General features: G+C 41.5%; 1 protein-coding gene across 1 annotated transcript in view; it reads right to left on the reverse strand.

Moving 5' to 3' along the window:
* The window catches only part of ddx10 (DEAD (Asp-Glu-Ala-Asp) box polypeptide 10), a 306,011-nt gene that overhangs the window by 271,368 nt on the left and 17,303 nt on the right, over positions 1–17,340 (reverse strand). The window contains exons 3-4 of the mRNA XM_067986115.1: positions 5,449–5,579; positions 4,154–4,312 (exon numbers count right to left, since the gene is read on the reverse strand). Of these exons, the coding sequence (XP_067842216.1) occupies positions 4,154–4,312; positions 5,449–5,579 (290 nt within the window). The remainder of the gene's footprint in view (positions 1–4,153; positions 4,313–5,448; positions 5,580–17,340) is intronic.

The raw sequence follows: 17,340 nt of genomic DNA on the forward strand, positions 1-17,340 counted from the left end.
TATAATGAAACACCTTAATGTGTATGGCAAGAGAGAATCAGTGTGGAATAATGGGAGGGAGGAGTTGCCTAACAAATTCTTGACAATGGAAATTTTGTAGAGATTTATTTAGATCTTGGCATTAGCTTTTAATACTGTGCCAGGCAAACAATTAATGCACAAGGCAGGAAAGCATGGAACAGGAGGTAAGCTTGATGTGGATTGAAAATCGGATAAACCAGAGAAAGGAGGGTGGTTATCAAAGCTGGGTCAATATGGCAAGGGGTCACTGGTGGGGGGCCATAGGGTCCAGTTTTGGGGCCATCGCTTTATACAAGTGATTTGGAACTGGGGACAGAAACAAAACTAAGTTTGCAGATGACACCAAATTTGAGGGAGTTCAAATAATAGGGAAGCGGTAAACCCAATACAAAAGGGATCTGAATAGGTTGAGAAAGTGGGCAAATTAATGGAAAATTGCTTTTAATTAGTCACAACTGCAAGTTATGTGAGACTACAGAAGAGAAATGAACAGTGGAATTATAAAACAGGACACAAAACAGGAAAGGGATCTGGGGTACTGACAGATAGCCCACTGAAACCAATAGCGCAGTATGTAGCAACAGCAAAGAAAGCTAACTGGATCTTGGGATATACAAGAACAGAGCACAAATCTCGGGAGATGATATTGAGTCTGTATTAGGCACTGGTACGGCCACACCTGGTGGTACTGTCTACAATTTTGGCTGTCATACGATAGCAAGGATATCCAGACTTCAGGAGCAATGTGGAAAAGGGCAACTATACAGATATGTAGCTTAGGGCATCTGAGCTATGTGGAGAGGTTGAAGAGTGTGGGATTCTTTACTGTGCAGAAGAAAAGGCTGAGAGGAGAACATATACAAGATTCTTAAAAGGAACAGATAAATTGAACCTATGTTTGAAATTGTCAAACTCTAAAACTAGGGGACGTGGGTTCAAACTTAGAAGAGGGAAAGTGCGCAGACTGTTTAGATTGAATTACTTTATGCAGAGGGTAGTGAATGGGTGCAGCAGGCTGCCTAGGGAAGCAGACAGTAGAGAGGTTTTAGGAAACAACCAAAGATATTTATGGATGTGGGCAGTTGAGAAGTATTAGATTTCGAGACTGGGCAGGTGGACTGCAGAACCTTTTCTGATCCTGTACAAAGTTCCTAATGCCAGGCAAATGAATTCATAATGCCCTTCAATACACACTTTCCAACTTAAGTTTCAATATATCCAACTAGATTGCAAATTTAGTTTTTTTTTTAAAGACAAAATATTTGCAAACAGAAGATTTTGCTTTCTATTAACAAATATGCCCCACAAAGAATATTTTCAATCTTCTCAAACCGATTTGACAAACCTACAAACTGTAGGAAAATAATTTGCAAATTCAGCATCAAATTCAGTAACCTCCAATGGAAGTAATATTTAACAATTGTAGCGATAATTCTGGAATAATCTGAACATTAAATTAAGGAACAATTGAGGAGCTACTACACTACTGAGTGTATACTATAGGCCACCAAATTGTGGGAAAGAGATAGAGGAGAACAATTGTGGGCAAAATTACAGAAAGATGCAAGAACTGTAGAGTAGTGATAACTGGAGACTTCAATTATCCCAGTACAGACTGGGACAGTAACAGTGTAAAGGGCAACGGGAGGGAGGAATTCCTGAAATGTGTTCAAAAGAACTTTCTGGAACAGTGTGTTTCCAGCCCAACCAGGAAGGAAAGAGTGCTGGATCTAGTTCTGGAGAATGAAGTGGGACAGGTGGAGCATGTTTCAGTGGGGGTGTATTTGGGGAACAGTGATCATAGGTTTAGAATAGTTATGGAAAAGGACATGGAACAATCAAATGTGAAAATGATTAACTGGAGGAGGGCTAATTTCAGTGAGTGTTAAAAAGGGATCTTGCCCAGGTGGATTGGAATCAAAAATTGGTAGGCAAAACAATAATTGAACAATGGGAGACCTTCAAGGAGGAGTGGGTTTGGGTACAGAGTAGTCACATTCCCTACGAGGGGGAAAGGAAGGGCATCCAAAGCTAGAGCTCCCTGGATGACTAAAGATAGAGAGATTAAAATAAAACAGAAAAAGGAGGCTTATGATGAATGTAAAGTTAATAATACAGAAAGTACAGAAGAGATCTAAAAAAGGGAATAAGAGGGGCAAGGAGAGTACAGGAATAGATTAGCAACTAACATAAAAGGGAACCCAAAGATCTTTTCTAAACACACAAAAAGTAAAACGGTAGTCAAAGGAAGCATTGGACCAATTAGGAACAAAAAAGGTGAGCTTCTTGTGGAGCCAGAGGGCATGGCTGAGGCACTAAATAAATATTTCATATCCGTCTTCACTAAAGAAGAGGATGCTGCCATTGTATCAGTAAAGGAGGAAGTAGTAGCAATAATGGATAAAAAGGTGATTAAAAGATTGGCAGTGCTCAAAGTAGAAAAGTCACTCAGTCTAGATGGGATGCATCCTAGGTTATTGAGGGAAGTAAGGGTGGAAATTGCAGAGGCTCGGGCCACAATCTTCCAAACCTCCTTAGATGTGGGGATGGTGCCGGAAGACTGGAGGATTGCAAATGTTACACCCTGTTCAAAAAAAAAGGATAAACTCGGCATTACAGGCCAGTCAGCTTAACTTTGATTAGGGGGGGGGTGGAGCAGGTGGGGACTTTGAGACACAATAGTCTGGGACAACATTAATTGACACTTGGAAAAGTATGGGCTAATAAATGAAAGTCAGCACAGATTTGTTAAAGGAAAATCGTGTTTAATTAACTTAATTGAGTTCTTTAATGAAGTAACAGAGGGGGTTGATGTGGGTAGTTTGGTTAATGTTGTGTATATGGACTTTCAAAAGGCATTTGATAAAGTACCACATAATAGACTTGTTAGCAAAATTAAAGCCCATGGGATTAAAGGGACAGCGGTAGCGTGGATACAAAATTAGCTAGGACAGAAGCAAAGTGCAGTGGTGAACGGTTGTTTTTCAGATTGGAGGGAAGTATAGTGGTGATCCCCTAGGGTTAGTATTGGGACCACTGCTCTTTTTGATATACATTTGACCTGGACTTGGGTATAGAGGGTATAAGTTCAAAGTTTGCAGATGACACAAAACTCAAACGTGGAGGATAGTAACAGACTTCAGGAGGACATAGGCAGACACATGCCAGATGACATTTAACGCAGAGAAGTGTGAAGTGATGCACTTTGGTAGGAAGAATGAGAGGCAATGTGAACTAAATGGTACAATTTTAAAGAGGGTGAAGGAACAGAGACCTGGGGGTGCACACACACAAATTTTTGAAGGTGGCAGGACAAGTTGAGAAAGCTGTTGAGAAAGATCCTGGGCTTTATTGATAGAGGCATAGATTACAAATGCAAGGAAGTTCTGCTAAACCTTTGTAAAACGCTGGTTAGGCCGTAGCTGGAGTATTGTGTTCAATTCTGGGCACCACACTTTAGGAAGGATGTCAGTCCCTAGTGAGGGTGCAGAAGATATTTACTAGAATGGTCCCAGGGATGAGAAGAGGCTGGAGAAGCTGGGGGTTGTTCTCCTTTGAACAGAGAAGGTTAAGAGGAGATTTGAAAGAGGTGTTCAAAAACATGACAGGTTTGACAGAGTAAATAAGGAGAAACTGTTTCCAGTGGCAGAAGGGTCAGTAACCAGAGGACATAGATTTAAGGTGATCGGCAAAAGAGCCAGAGGCGACATGAGGAATCATTTTTTTTTTAAACACAGCAAGATGTTATGATCTGGAATGCACTGCCTGAAAGGGTGGTGGAAGCAGATTCAATAGTAACTTTCAAAAGGGAATTGGATAAATACTTGAAAGGAAAACATCTTCAGAGCTATGGAGAAAGAGCAGAGGAATGGGAATAATTGGGTAGCTCTTTCAAAGAGCCGGCACAGGCACGATGGGCCGAATGGCCTCCTCCTGTGCTGTAACTACCATGATTACACAGTTCCCAAATAACATTGTTCATTGTCTGACATGCCAAGAAATGGTCATTTTGTAGCAAATAAACAATACAGGTTCACCTAATGTTAATGTTTTTAAATATCTTTTCCTTAGTGTGTCTTTGTACCTCAACCTATAAGCAAAACAATTATGTAACAACTTTCTTAATGCCTACCTTCCCTCCTATTACAAGTCCAGCTGAAAATTCATGATTTTTCCCCACTTTGCGTAGGACCTCAAAGGTCTGATACGCCAGTTCTCTGGTAGGAGATATGATAAGAGCGCCCATTCCATCTTCCGATGTCCATTGCTGACGATAAAGACATTCCAATACCTACAGAGTGGCAAGCATACTATTGTGAACGTAAGCTTTAGCTGAAGACAACTTGTTTGATTAATAAGTTGACAAACATATTAGTTTTCTGCTGCTTTTTAATCAACTTGTCTTTGAACCAAGCTGCATGGTCATGGTGCAAATGCTGTGTATGCATTTGAATTGGCCATTTATTTCCTGGCAGACTGGCAACAGTAAAATCAGTATGAAGTTAATGGAAAGTATGTGTGTATTTTTTAGATCCACAACTGATACATTTATTGACTAGGATACAGTTTAAATAAGCAGATTCATATTACTTAACAAAACAATGTACATTTAACCAGAAATTTGTAACATTTAGAATAATGGACCACATCAGCAGATTCAATAATTGTCCAATAATCAATATAATCATGCCACAAGTCTACTCACCAATTACTGAGTCAATGTTTTAATCGACTGGAATCCCATATAAACAACAGCAATTAACTACTAGGGCATGTGAAACTCCAGTACTTGGTTAGCAAATTGCACATTAAACAGCAAGTGTACAAATTCACAAGATTTGACATAGGTGGTCATACCAGGCTGCGCCAAATCACTTGCCCTCGTCAATAAGGCTGTGTTCATAGAATGCCAATAAGCACAGAGCAGTCATCCTTTCCCTCAGGTTTCCAAAAAGTGAGGGGGGGGGGGGGCACGGCAGGGAGAAACAACAAGCAGCTTTCCATTTTCCATACAATAGCTGAAGGTTTTATACTATAACATTAAATAAATATATAAAATTAGTCAATCTCCTGTGGCAAAGCACACAGGGAGTCAGGATCAACTGCAGTCTTCAGATGAAGTGTAATTAGAGGGCGGGGGGATAGTTGAAACAGGGTGTGCAGACATAACTTCGTCCCCATATTAATCATAGAATGGTATACACTCTGTCCTTACTTATATTCCTATAAATTCCTAGATCCACAATTATAATGGAAACTGCTTATGTCGTCAAAAGCGCACACAGACGCAAGATTTTTATTATATAGAATAATACAAAACAAACTTGCATATTATTTCATAAACTTCATTCATTTTGTCTTGGCTTAGGTCTACCAAATCAGTTTTTCATTAATAGAAACCCTCCTCCTTTAATCCCAGTCACTTACAGGAATAAGAAATGCCAGCGTCTTCCCAGATCCAGTCTTTGCAGCACCAAGAACATCTTTACCTTGTAATGCAAGACCAATTGTCTGCTTCTGTATTTCAGTGGCCATACGATACTGAGCCTGCAGCAAGCCTAAAAGAAAGAATACACCCTTCACACATTTCTAGAAGAGATGAAGCTAAATTTGCTGTTTATTTCAAGCTCAGGTTGTATTGTCAGAACCTTTATTCCTCTCCATTACTCTAATCAATCAGAAAGTACCACACTGAACTGAAACGCTAACAAAACATACATCTTGCAATAAGAAGAGTCAAGTAACTTCTTGACATTGGCCCTTCGGTATTTCCAGAGAGTAATATCCCACTTGAGATGAGTTACAGTTGTCAAAATGATCCTGGAGCCTGAATGCAAGTTATTAAAAAATAATTTATTTTCAGAACCCAAATGCTGAAATATATTTCGCGCTGAAAAAAGCTCATTTTAAATATGTACCTGTCACTACCGCTTGAAAAATACAAATATTGTATGAACGCACTGCGTCGTGCGGGGGGGGGGGGGGGGGGCGGGGGGGGTGTCAAGAGACATCTCTCGACAAGTTTGTGCCCTGTCATTCCACCTTTTCAATACCTAAAACTCATTGAAAAAAATTACAATACACAATTGCAACATCCAGTTATAAATAAGTATTATATGAAACTGGAAACATTTCTCACAGTGAGAGTTGTATAGAAGCAACTCTGTTTCAAAAAAGAATTGCAACTTTTCATTCCTGTAATCCAACTGACATAACTGCAGATTCAGATAGCAAATAATAGTAAAAATCAAAGAATTTTCAGCTTACTTCTGGAGTGAGAAGTAAAACTTAAGTTTTCCTTTCAGTTTATCAGTCTGGCTGAATTCAAAACATTTTTGTAAACTAAACAGTGGATGCAAACCCCCAGAGCACTTTTGACCGTTCTAAAAATACTGAATTTTTCTGGCAATAAATAAATAGAAGCGTAGAATCTTACAGCAAAGAGGGAGATTCGTTCAGTATTCAGGGAGCGGAGGGTGTGACTGCGAGTCAGGCAGGTAAGGGGACCCAGGATCTAGTGATGGAGGAGCCTCAGCCCTTAACCTCGTCCAACAGGTACGAGGTACTTACTGCCTGCATGGATGAGAGCAAGGACTGCAGGGAGGATGGGCAAACTGACCATGGCACTGAGGTACAGGAGGCTATTCAAGTGGGGGGAGTAAAAAGGAATGTGGTAGTCATGGGGGAATAGTACAGTCAGGGGGACAGGCACTGTTCTCTGCAGCCACGACCGAGAGTCCCGAAGGCTGTGTTGCCTGCCCAGTGTTAGGGTTATGGATATCTCCTCGCGGCTGGAAAAGAACTTGGAGCATGAGGGGGAGGATCCAGTTGTCATGGTCTATGTAGGAACCAACGACATAGGTAGAACTAAGAATGGGGTTCTGCTGAGACAGTTTGAGGAGCTGGGGTCTAAATAAATAAGCAGAACCTCAAAGGAAACAATCTCTGGATTACTACCGTGTCCAAATTGGCATAGGGACAAACAGATCAGAGAGTTAAATGCGTGGCCAAAGACTGGTGTGGGAGGAAGGGGTTTTAATTCATGAGGCACTAGCACCAGTACTGGGGAAAGGGGGAGCTGTTCCGACAGGACGGGCTCCACCTAAATCGGGCTGGCACCAGCGTCCTGGTGAATCGAATAACTAGGGCTGTTGATAGGGCTTTAAACTAAAAGGGGGGTTGGGGAGGGGTCAGGTACGGGGAAATTTATAAATCTAATGAGAAAAGTTAAGACAATAGAACAGTGTAGTGATTTGGGTAAAGATAAGCGGAGTGTGGCAAGAAGGGACAGAGAGTTTACCAATCCAATAACAGTGCAACAAGTAAGGTCAAAGCAGGAAAAAATGGTATAAAGTCAAAATTAATGGCTCTTTATCCGAATGCACGGAGCATTCGCAACAAGATACATGAATTAATTGCACAAATAGAGATAAATGAGTTTGACCTAATAGCCATTACAGAGGCCTGGTTGCAAAATGACTGAGGTTGGAAACTAAATATTCCAGGGTACATGACATTTAGAAAAGACAGGCAAAATGGAAAACGAGGTGGTGTAGCCTTAATAATAAAGGATGAAATAAGGACAGTGGTGAGAAAGGATCTTGGCTCGGAAGATCAGGTAGTTGAATCAATATGGATGGAAATTAGAAATAATAAGGGGCAGAAAACTCGGAGTAGTTTATAGGCCCCCCAATAGTAGCAATACCATTGGAACAGAGTATTAATCATGAAATAATAGGAGCTTGTAACAAAGGAAATGCAGTCACCATGGGGGACTTTAATCTGCATATAGATGGGCAAATCAAATTGGCAAAGGTAGTTTGGAAGATGAGTTCATGGAATGTATTTGAAACAGTTTCCTAGAGCAATACGTCATGGAACAAACCAGAGAACAGGCTATTTTAAATCTTGTATAATGTAAAGAGATAGGGTTAATTAGTAATCTCACAGTAAAAGAGCCTCTAGGGAAGAGTGATCATAATATGATAGAATTTCACATTGAGTTTTAAGTCAGAAACTACAGTCTTAAACTGAAATAAAGCCAATTTCATAAGTATGAGGGGCAAGTTGTCAAAGGTAGATTGGAAAATTACATTAAAGGGTTTGACAGTTGAAAAGCAATGGCAAACATTTAAAGAAATATTTCAATATTCTCAACAAATATACATTCCATTGAGAAATAAAAACTCCATGGGAAAAGTGATCCACACGTGGCTAACTAAGGAAGTTAAGGAGAGTTTAGATTGAAAGAGACCTATAATGGATGACCAAAAAATTGATAAAAAGGGAGAAAATAGAAAATGAAAGTAAACTAGAAAGAAATATAAAAATGGATTGTAAGAGCTTCTACAAGTATGTAAAAAGGAAGAGAGTAGCAAAAGTAAATGTTAGTCCCTTAGAGGCTGAGACAGGAGAAATTATAATGGGGAATCAGGAAATGGCAGATGCGTTAAACAAATATTTTGTATCTGTCTTCACAGCAGAAGACACAAAAAGCATACCAAAAACAGTGGGGAACCAAGGGGTAAATGTGAGTGAGGAACTTAAAACAATTAATAACACTAGAGAAAAAATACTGGACAAACTAATGGGTCTAAAAGCCAACAAATCCCGTAGGCCTGATGGCCTCCATCCTAGGGTTCCAAAAGAGATGACTGCAGAGATAGTGGATGCATTGGTTATGATCTTCCAAAATTCTCTAGATTCTGGAACAGTCCCAGTAGACTGGAAGGTAGCAAATGTTACCCTGCTATTCAAGAAGGGAGGAAGAAAGAAAACAGGGAACTACAGGCCAGTTAGCCTGACATCGGGCATTGGGAAAATGCTGGAATCCATTATTAAGGAATCCATTATTAGAAAATCATATGATTAGGCAGAGTCAAAATGGTTTTATGAAAGGGAAATTGTTTGACAAATTTACTAGAGTTTTGAGGATGTAACTGGCAGGGTAGATAAAGGGGAACCAGTGGATGTAGTATATTTGGATTTTCAAACGGCATTCAATAAGGTGCCACACAAAAGGTTGTTACACAAGGTAAGGGCTCAAGGGGTTGGGGGTAACATATTAGCATGGATAGAGGATTGGTTAACGGATAGAAAACAGAGAGTAGGGATATAAACAGGTCATTCTCAAGTTGGCAGGCAGTAACTAGTTTGGGTACTGCAAGGATCGGTGCTTGGGCCTCGGCTATTTACAATCAATATTAGTGACTTAGATGAAGGGACCCTGTGTAATGTATCCAAGTTTGCCGACGATACAAAGCTAAGTGAGAAAGTAAGCTGTGCGGAGACACAAAGAGTCTGCAAAAGGATATAGACAAATTAAGTGAGTGGGCAAGAAGGTGGCAGATGGAGTATAATGTGGGGAAATGTGAGGTTATTCACTTTGGTAGGAAGAATAGAAACAGACTATTTTTTTTTAAATGGTGAGAAACTATTAAAAGTTGTTGTTCAGAGAGACTTGGGTGTCCTCGTACAAGAAACACAAAAAGTTAGTATGCAGGTACAGCAGGCAATTAGGAAAACAAATGGCATGCTGGCCTTTATTGCAAGGGGGTTGGAGTATAAGAGTAGGGAAGTCTTACTACAGTTGTACAGGGCTTTAGTGAGACCTCACCTGGAATTGGTCTCCTTATCTAAGGAAGGATATACTTGCCTTAGAAGCGGTGCAACAAAGGTTCACTAGATTAATTCGTGGTATGAGAGGGTTGTCCTATGAAGAAAGGTTGATTGGAATGGGCCTATACTCTCGAGTTTGGAAGAATGAGAAGTGATCTCATTGAAACATATAAGATTATGAAGGGGCTTGACAGGGTGGATGCTGAGAGATTGTTTCCCCTGGCTAGTGTCTAGAAATAGGGGGGATAGTCGCAGGATAATGGGTCGGCCATTCAAGGCTGAGATGAGGAGGAATTTCTTCACTCAAAGGGTTGTGAATTTTTAGAATTCTCTACCCCAGGGGGTGTGGATGCTGAGTCATTGAATATATTCAAGGCTGAGATGGATAAATTTTTGGACTCTAGGGGAATCAAGGGATTATGGGGATCAGGCAGGAAAGTGGAGTTGAGGTCGTAGATCAGCCATGCTCTGATTGAATGGCGGAGCAGGCTCAAGGGGCCGTATGGCCTACTTCTGCTCCTATTGCTTTTGTTCATTCGGCCCATTGTGCTGGGCTCTTTCCCCATAGCCCTGAAAATTTTCCTTTCCAAGTATATATCCAATTCCTTTCTGAAAGTTACTCTTGAACAGCTAGTGCTGTTGGGGAAGGTTCAAACTAGAATGGCAGGGGGATGGGAACCTGAGCAGGGAGACAGAGGAGGGGGAAACAAGGATAGAAACAAAAGACAGAAAGGGAAGAAGCAATAGTGGACGGCAGAGAAAACAAGGGCGAAAAACAAATAGTTTTATTTTGCACTATGGCCCTAAGATGACTAGCAATCTTAAAAAGATAAGTCTAAAGGCATTGTATCTTAATGCGCGGAGCATTCGCAATAAGCTAGATGAATTAACAGCGCAGATAGATATTAACAGTTATGATATAGTTGCAATTACAAAGACATGGCTGCAGGGTGACCAAGGATAGGAACTGAACATCCAGGGGTTATTTAGGAAGGACAGGCAAAAAGGGAAAGGAGGTGGGGTAGTGTTGTTAGTAAAGGAGGAATTCAATGCAATAGCGAGGAAGGATATTGGCTCGGAAAATCACGATGTGGAATCTGTATGGGTGGAGCTAAGAAACACCAAGGGGCAGAAAACGTTGGTGTGGGTTGTCTAAAGGCCCCCCAAACAGTAGTGGAGATGTAGGGGAGGGCATTAAACAGGAAATTAGAGATGCATGCAAGAAGGGTACAACTATAATCATGGGTGACTTTAATCTACATATAGATTGGTCAAGCCAATTTAGCGATAATACTGTGGGGGAGGAATTCCTGGAGTGTGTATGTGATGGTTTTCTAGACCAATACATTGAGGAACCAACTAGAGAACAGGCGATCCGAGACTGGGTATTGTGCAATGAGAAAGAATTCATTAACAATCTTGTTGTTCGAGGTGCCTTAGGGAAGAGCGACCATAACATGATAGAATTCCTCATTAAGATGGAGAGTGAAGTAGTTGAATCCGAAACTAGGGTCCTGAATCTAAATAAAGGAAATTACGAAAGTATGAGGTGCGAGTTGGCTATGATAGATTGGAGAACTTTACTAAAAGGGATGAGGGTGGATAGGCAATGGCTAATATTTAAAGAGCGTATGCAGGAATTACAACAATTATTCATTCCTGTCTGGCGCAAAAATAAAACAGGAAAGGTGGATCAACCGTGGCTTACAAAAGAAATTAGGGATAGTATTAAATCCAAAGAGGAGACATAGAAAATTGCCAGAAAAAGCAGCAAGCCTGAGGACTGGGAGCAGTTCAGAATTCAGCAAAGAAGGACAAAGAGATTGATTAAGAGGGGAAAAATAGAGTATGAGAGTAAACCAGCAGGGAACATAAAAACTGACTGTAAAAGCTTCTATAAATATGTCAAGAGAAAAAGATTAGTGAAGACAAATGTAGGTCCCTTACAGTCAGAAATTGGGGAAATTATAATAGGGAACAAAGAAATGGCAGAACAATTAAACACATACTTTGGTTCTGTCTTCACAAAGGAGGACACAAACAACCTCCCAGAAATGTCAGGGAACCAAGGATCTAGTGAGAGGGAGGAACTGAAGGAAACCAGTGTTAGTAAGAAAAATAGTGCTAGGGAAATTAATGGGGCTAAAGGCTGACAAATCCCCAGGGCCTGATAATCTACATCCCAGAGTACTAAAGGAAGTGGCCCTGGAAATAGTGGATGCATTGGTGACCATCTTCCAAAATTCTATAAACTCTGGAACAGTTCCTACAGATTGGAGGGTGGCAAATGTAACCCCACTATTTAAAAAAGGAGGGAAGAGAAAAAACAGGGAATTACAGACCAGTTAGCCTAACATCAGTAGTGGTGAAAATGCTAGAGTCTATTATAAAAGATGTGATAACAGAACACTTGGAGGCATTAACGGGATTGGACAAAGTCAGCATGGGTTTATGAAAGGAAAATCATGCTTAAGATTTCTGTATGCAATCCGCCACATCTCTCTGTTCCTGCACCCACTTTAAAATTCTACCATTGTATTCATTTTTCCTTCCTTCCAAATGCATCACTTCGCTCTTCTCTGCATTAAATGTCATCTGTCACATGCCTGCCCATTTCACCAATCTGTTTATGTCCTCCTGAAGTTAGCTGCTATCCTCCGCATTGTTTACTACATTTCTGAGTTTTGTATCATCTGCAAACTTTAAAATGATGTCCCCTATACCAAAGTCCAGATCATTAATATATATCAAAAAGAGCAGTTGGGACACCACCGTATATTTCCCTCCAGTCTGATAAATAACCAGTTACCACTAGTCTCTGCTTTCTGCCTCTTAGCCAAGTTTGTATCCACGCTGTCACTATCCCTTTACTCACATGGGCTTTAATTTTGCTACCAAGTCTATTATGGTGGTACTTCATCAAACAACAACTTGCATTTATATAGCGCCTTTAAACATCCCAAGGCGCTTCACAAAAGCAATCAAACAAAATTTGACACCGAGCCACATAAGGAGATATTAGGACATGTGACTAAAAGCTTGGGAAAAGAGTTAGTTTTTAAGGAGCATCTTAAAAGGAGGAGAGAGGTAGAGAATTCCAGAGCTTAGGGCTGAAGGCACAGCCGCCAATGGCGGAGCGATTAAAATCAGGGATACGCAAGAGGCAAGAAATAGAGGAGCGCAGAGACCTCGGAACACTGTAGAGCTAGAGGAGGTTACAGAGATAGGGAGGGGCAAGACCGTGGAGGGATTTGAAAACAAGGGTGAGAATTTTAAAATTGAGGTATTCCCAGACTGGGAACCAACGTAGGTTAGCGAGCACAGGGGTGATGGGTGAGCGGGACTTGATGCGAGTCAGCATACAGGCAGAGTTTTGGATGAGCTCAAGTTTATGGAGGGCGGAAGATGGGAAAGTCTATATACAAAACACCAACCGCACTACCCTCATCAACCCTCCATTACTTCATCAAAGAACTCAATCAATTTAGTCAACATGATTTTCCTTTAACAAATCCGTGCTGACTTTCATTTATTAGCCCATACTTTCCCAAGTGTCAATTAATTTTGTCCCGAATTATTGTCTCAAAGTTTCCCCACCATCGATGTTAGGCTGACTGGCCTGTAATTGCCAGGTTTACCCTCTCCCCCTTTTTTTTTAAAAAAAACAGGGGTGTAACATTTACAATCCTCCAGTCCTCTGGCACTGCCCCCACATCTAAAGAGGATTGGAAGATTGTGGCCAGAGCCACCACAATTTCCACCCTTACCTCCCTCAGTAACTAAGGATGCATCCCATCTGGACCACGTGACTTTTCTACTTTAGTACTGCCAATCTTTTAAGTTTTTTTATTCATTCATGGGATGGGGGCATCACTGGCAGGGCCAGCATTTAATGCCCATCCCTAATTGCCCTGAGAAGGTAGTGGTGAGCAGCCGCCTTGAACTGCTGCTATCCATGTGGTGAAGGTCCTCCCACAGTGCTGTTAGGTAGGGAGTTCCAGGATTTTGATCCAGCGACGATGAAGGAACGGAGATATATTTCCAAGTCAGGATGTTGTGTGACTTGGAGGGGAACGTGCAGGTGGTGTTGTTCCCATGCACTTGCTGCCCTTGTCCTTCTAGGTGGTAGAGGTCATGGGTTTGGGAGATGCTGTCAAAGAAGTCTTGGCGAGTTGCTGCAGTGCATCTTGTAGATGGTACACACTGCAGCCACGATGCACGGTGGTGGAGGGAGTGAATGTTTCGGGTGGTGGATCGGGTTCCAATCAAGCGGGCTGCTTTATCCTGGATGGTGTCGAGCTTCTTGAGTGTTGTTGGAGCTGCACTCATCCAGGCAAGTGGAGAGTATTCCATCACAGTCCTGACTTGTGCCTTACAGATGGCTTTGGGAAGTCACTCCCCACAGAATACCCAGCCTCTGACCAGCTCTTGTGGCCACAGTATCTATGTGGCTAGTCCAGTTAAGTTTCTGGTCAATGGTGACCCGCAGGATGTTGATGGTGGGGGATTCGGCGATGGTAATGTCATTGAACATCAAGGGCAGGTGGTTAGACTCTCTCTTGTTGGAGATGGTCATTGCCTGGCACTTATCTGGCGCGAATGTTACTTGCCACTTATGAGCCCAAGCCTGTCAGTTGTCCAGGTCATTCTGCATGCGGGTACCTCCTCTTATCTATTTTTATCCTATCCAATATCATTAGTACCTCCTCCTTCACTGCTACATTGGCAGCATCCCCTTCTCTAGTGAAGACCAATGCAAAATATTCATTTAATACCTCAACCATAGCCTCTGCCTCCACAAGAAGATATCCTTTTTTGTCCCTAATCAGCCCCACTCTTCCTTTGACTACCATATTACTACTTTTATGTTAATAAGAGACTTTTGGGTTCCCTTTTATGTTAGCCGTTAATTTACTCTCATACTCTCTTTGCCCCCTTTTTTTAAGATCTCCTCTACTTTCTGTATTCAGCCTGGTTCTCCAATGAATTATGAACCCTGCATTTTGTCATAAGCCTCCTTTTTCTGTTTCATTTTAATCTTTATATCTTTGGTCATCCAGGGAGTTCAAGCTTTGGATTCCCCTCCTTTTCCCCCTCATGGGAATGTGTCTACTCTGTACCCAAACCATCTCCTCCATGAAGGCCTCCCATTGTTCAATTACTGTTTTGTCTACCAATTTTTGATTCCATTCCACCAGGGTAAGATCACTTTTTAAACTCATTGAAATTAGCCCTCCTCCAGTTAAGTATTTTTACCCATGATTATTCCTTGTCCTTTTCCATAAATATTCTAAACCTGATATTATGATCACTGTTCCCCAAAAGCGCCCCCACAGAAACATACTCCATTTGCTCCATTTCATTCCCTGGAACTAGATCCAGCATTGCTTCCTTCCTCATTTGGCTGGAAACACACTGATCAAGAAAGTTCTCGTACACATTTCAGGAATTCCTCCCCCTCTTTGCCCTTTACATGGTTACTATCCGAGTCTATATTGGGATAAAAGTCCCCCATTATCACTACACTATAGTTCTTGCACATTTCTGTAATTTGCTCCTCTATCTCCTTCCCACTATTTGGTGGCCTATAGTATACACCCAATGGCATAATAGCTCCTCTATTGTTCCTTAATTCATAGAATCATTACAGCACAGAAGGAGGCCATTTGGCCCATCGAGCTGGCGCTGGCTTTTTGTCAGAGCAATCCAGTTAGTCCCATTCCCCCGCTCTTTCCCCGTAGCCCTGCAAATTTTTTTCTCCTCAAATATTTATCCAATTCCTTTTTGAAAGCCACGATTGAGTCTGCATCCACCACCCTTTCAGGCAGCGCAGTCCAGATCATAACTTCTCGCTACAAAAAAAAAAGTTTTTGCTCATGTCGCCTTTGGTTCTTTTGCCAATCACCTTAAATCTGTCTCCTCTGGTTCTCGATCCTTCCGCCAATGGGAACAGGTTCTATCTATTTACCTTATCTATACCCTTCATAATTTTGAACACCTCTATGAAATCTCCTCTTAACCTTCTCTGCTCTAAGGAGATCAACCCCAGCTTCTCCACTCTATCCACATAATTGAAGTCCCTCATCCCTGGAACCATAAGTCGTTTCTGAACCCTCCCTAAGGCCTTCACATCCTTTCTAAAGTGCAATACCCAGGATTGGACACAATACTCCAGTTGTGGCCAAACCAGTGTTTTATAAAGGTTCAACATAACTTCCTTGCTTTTGTACTCTATGCCTCTATTTATGAAGCCCAGGATCCCGTATGCTTTCTTAACTGCTTTCTCAACTTGCCCTGCCACCTTCAGCGATTTGTACACATATAGCCCAGGCCTCTCTGTTCCTGCATCCCCTTTAGAATTTTACTCTTCAGTTTTTATTGCCTCTCCTCATTCTTCCTGCCAAAATGCATCACTTCATACTTTCTGCATTAAATTTCACCTGCCACGTGTCCGCCCATCCCACTAGCCGGTCTATGTCCTCTTGAAGTCTATTACTATACTCCTCACTGTTCACTGCACTTTCAAGTTTTGTGTCATCTGCAAATTTTGAACTTGGACTTTGGTGCTCTATACCCCCAAGTCCAAGTTATTAATATATCAAAAAAAGCAGCAGTCCTAGTACAGACCCCTGGGGAACACCACTATATACCTTACTGTTCACCACTACTCTGTTTCCTGTCACTTAGCCAATTTCCTATCCATGCTGCCATTGCCCCTTTTATTCCATGGGCTTCAATTTTGCTGACAAGCCTATTATGTGGCACTTCATCAAACACCTTTTGAAAGTCCATATACACATCAACCACGTCGCCCTCATCAACCCTCTCTGTTACCTCATCAAAAAACTCGATTGAGTTAGTTAAACACTATTTGCCTTTAACAAATCCGTCCTGGCTTTTCTTTATTAATCCACACTTATCCAAGTGTCTATTAATTTTGTCCCAGATTATCGTTTCTAAAAGCTTCCCCACCACCCAGGTTAAACTGACTGGCCTGTGGTTGCCAGGCTTATCCTCACACCCTTTTTTGAACAAGGGTATAACATTTGCAGTTCTCCAGTCCTCTGGCACCACCCCCATATCTAAGGAGGGTTGGAAGATTATGGCCAGCACCTCTGCAATTTCTACCCTTACTTCCCTCAGCAATCTAGGATGCATCTCATCCGGACCGGGTGACTTATCTACTTTAAGTACAGCCAACCTTTCTAGTACCCCCTCTATCAATTTTTAGCCCATCCAGTGTCTCGACCATTTTCTCTTTTGCCGTGACTTTGGCAGCATCTTCTTCCTTGGCAAAGACAAATGCAAAGTACTCATTTAATACCTCAGCCATGCCCTCTGCCTCCATGTGTAGATCTCCTTTTTGGTCCCTAATCGGCCCACCCCTCCTCTTACTACCAGTTTACTATTCATATGCCTATACAAGACTTTTCGATTCCCTTTCTAACCAATCCTGATTCTAACCAAATAGATTGTGTCTTTGACCCCTCAACTAAATCATCCTTTTCCAGTGCTATAATAGTTTTATTGATCAATACTACCACTTTCCCCTCCTTTCTTTCCTGAATACATTGTAGCCAGGAAGATCAAGTTCCCAATCCTCCCCTTCTTGGAGTTCAAGTATCATCCTTGTAAACATATTACCAGGTATGCCAAGGTAATAGATTGGTTCATTAAACTTTCCATTGATGGTTTTCTTGC

Source organism: Heptranchias perlo, chromosome 6 (assembly GCF_035084215.1).
Source record: "Heptranchias perlo isolate sHepPer1 chromosome 6, sHepPer1.hap1, whole genome shotgun sequence".
Classification (NCBI taxonomy): domain Eukaryota; kingdom Metazoa; phylum Chordata; class Chondrichthyes; order Hexanchiformes; family Hexanchidae; genus Heptranchias; species Heptranchias perlo.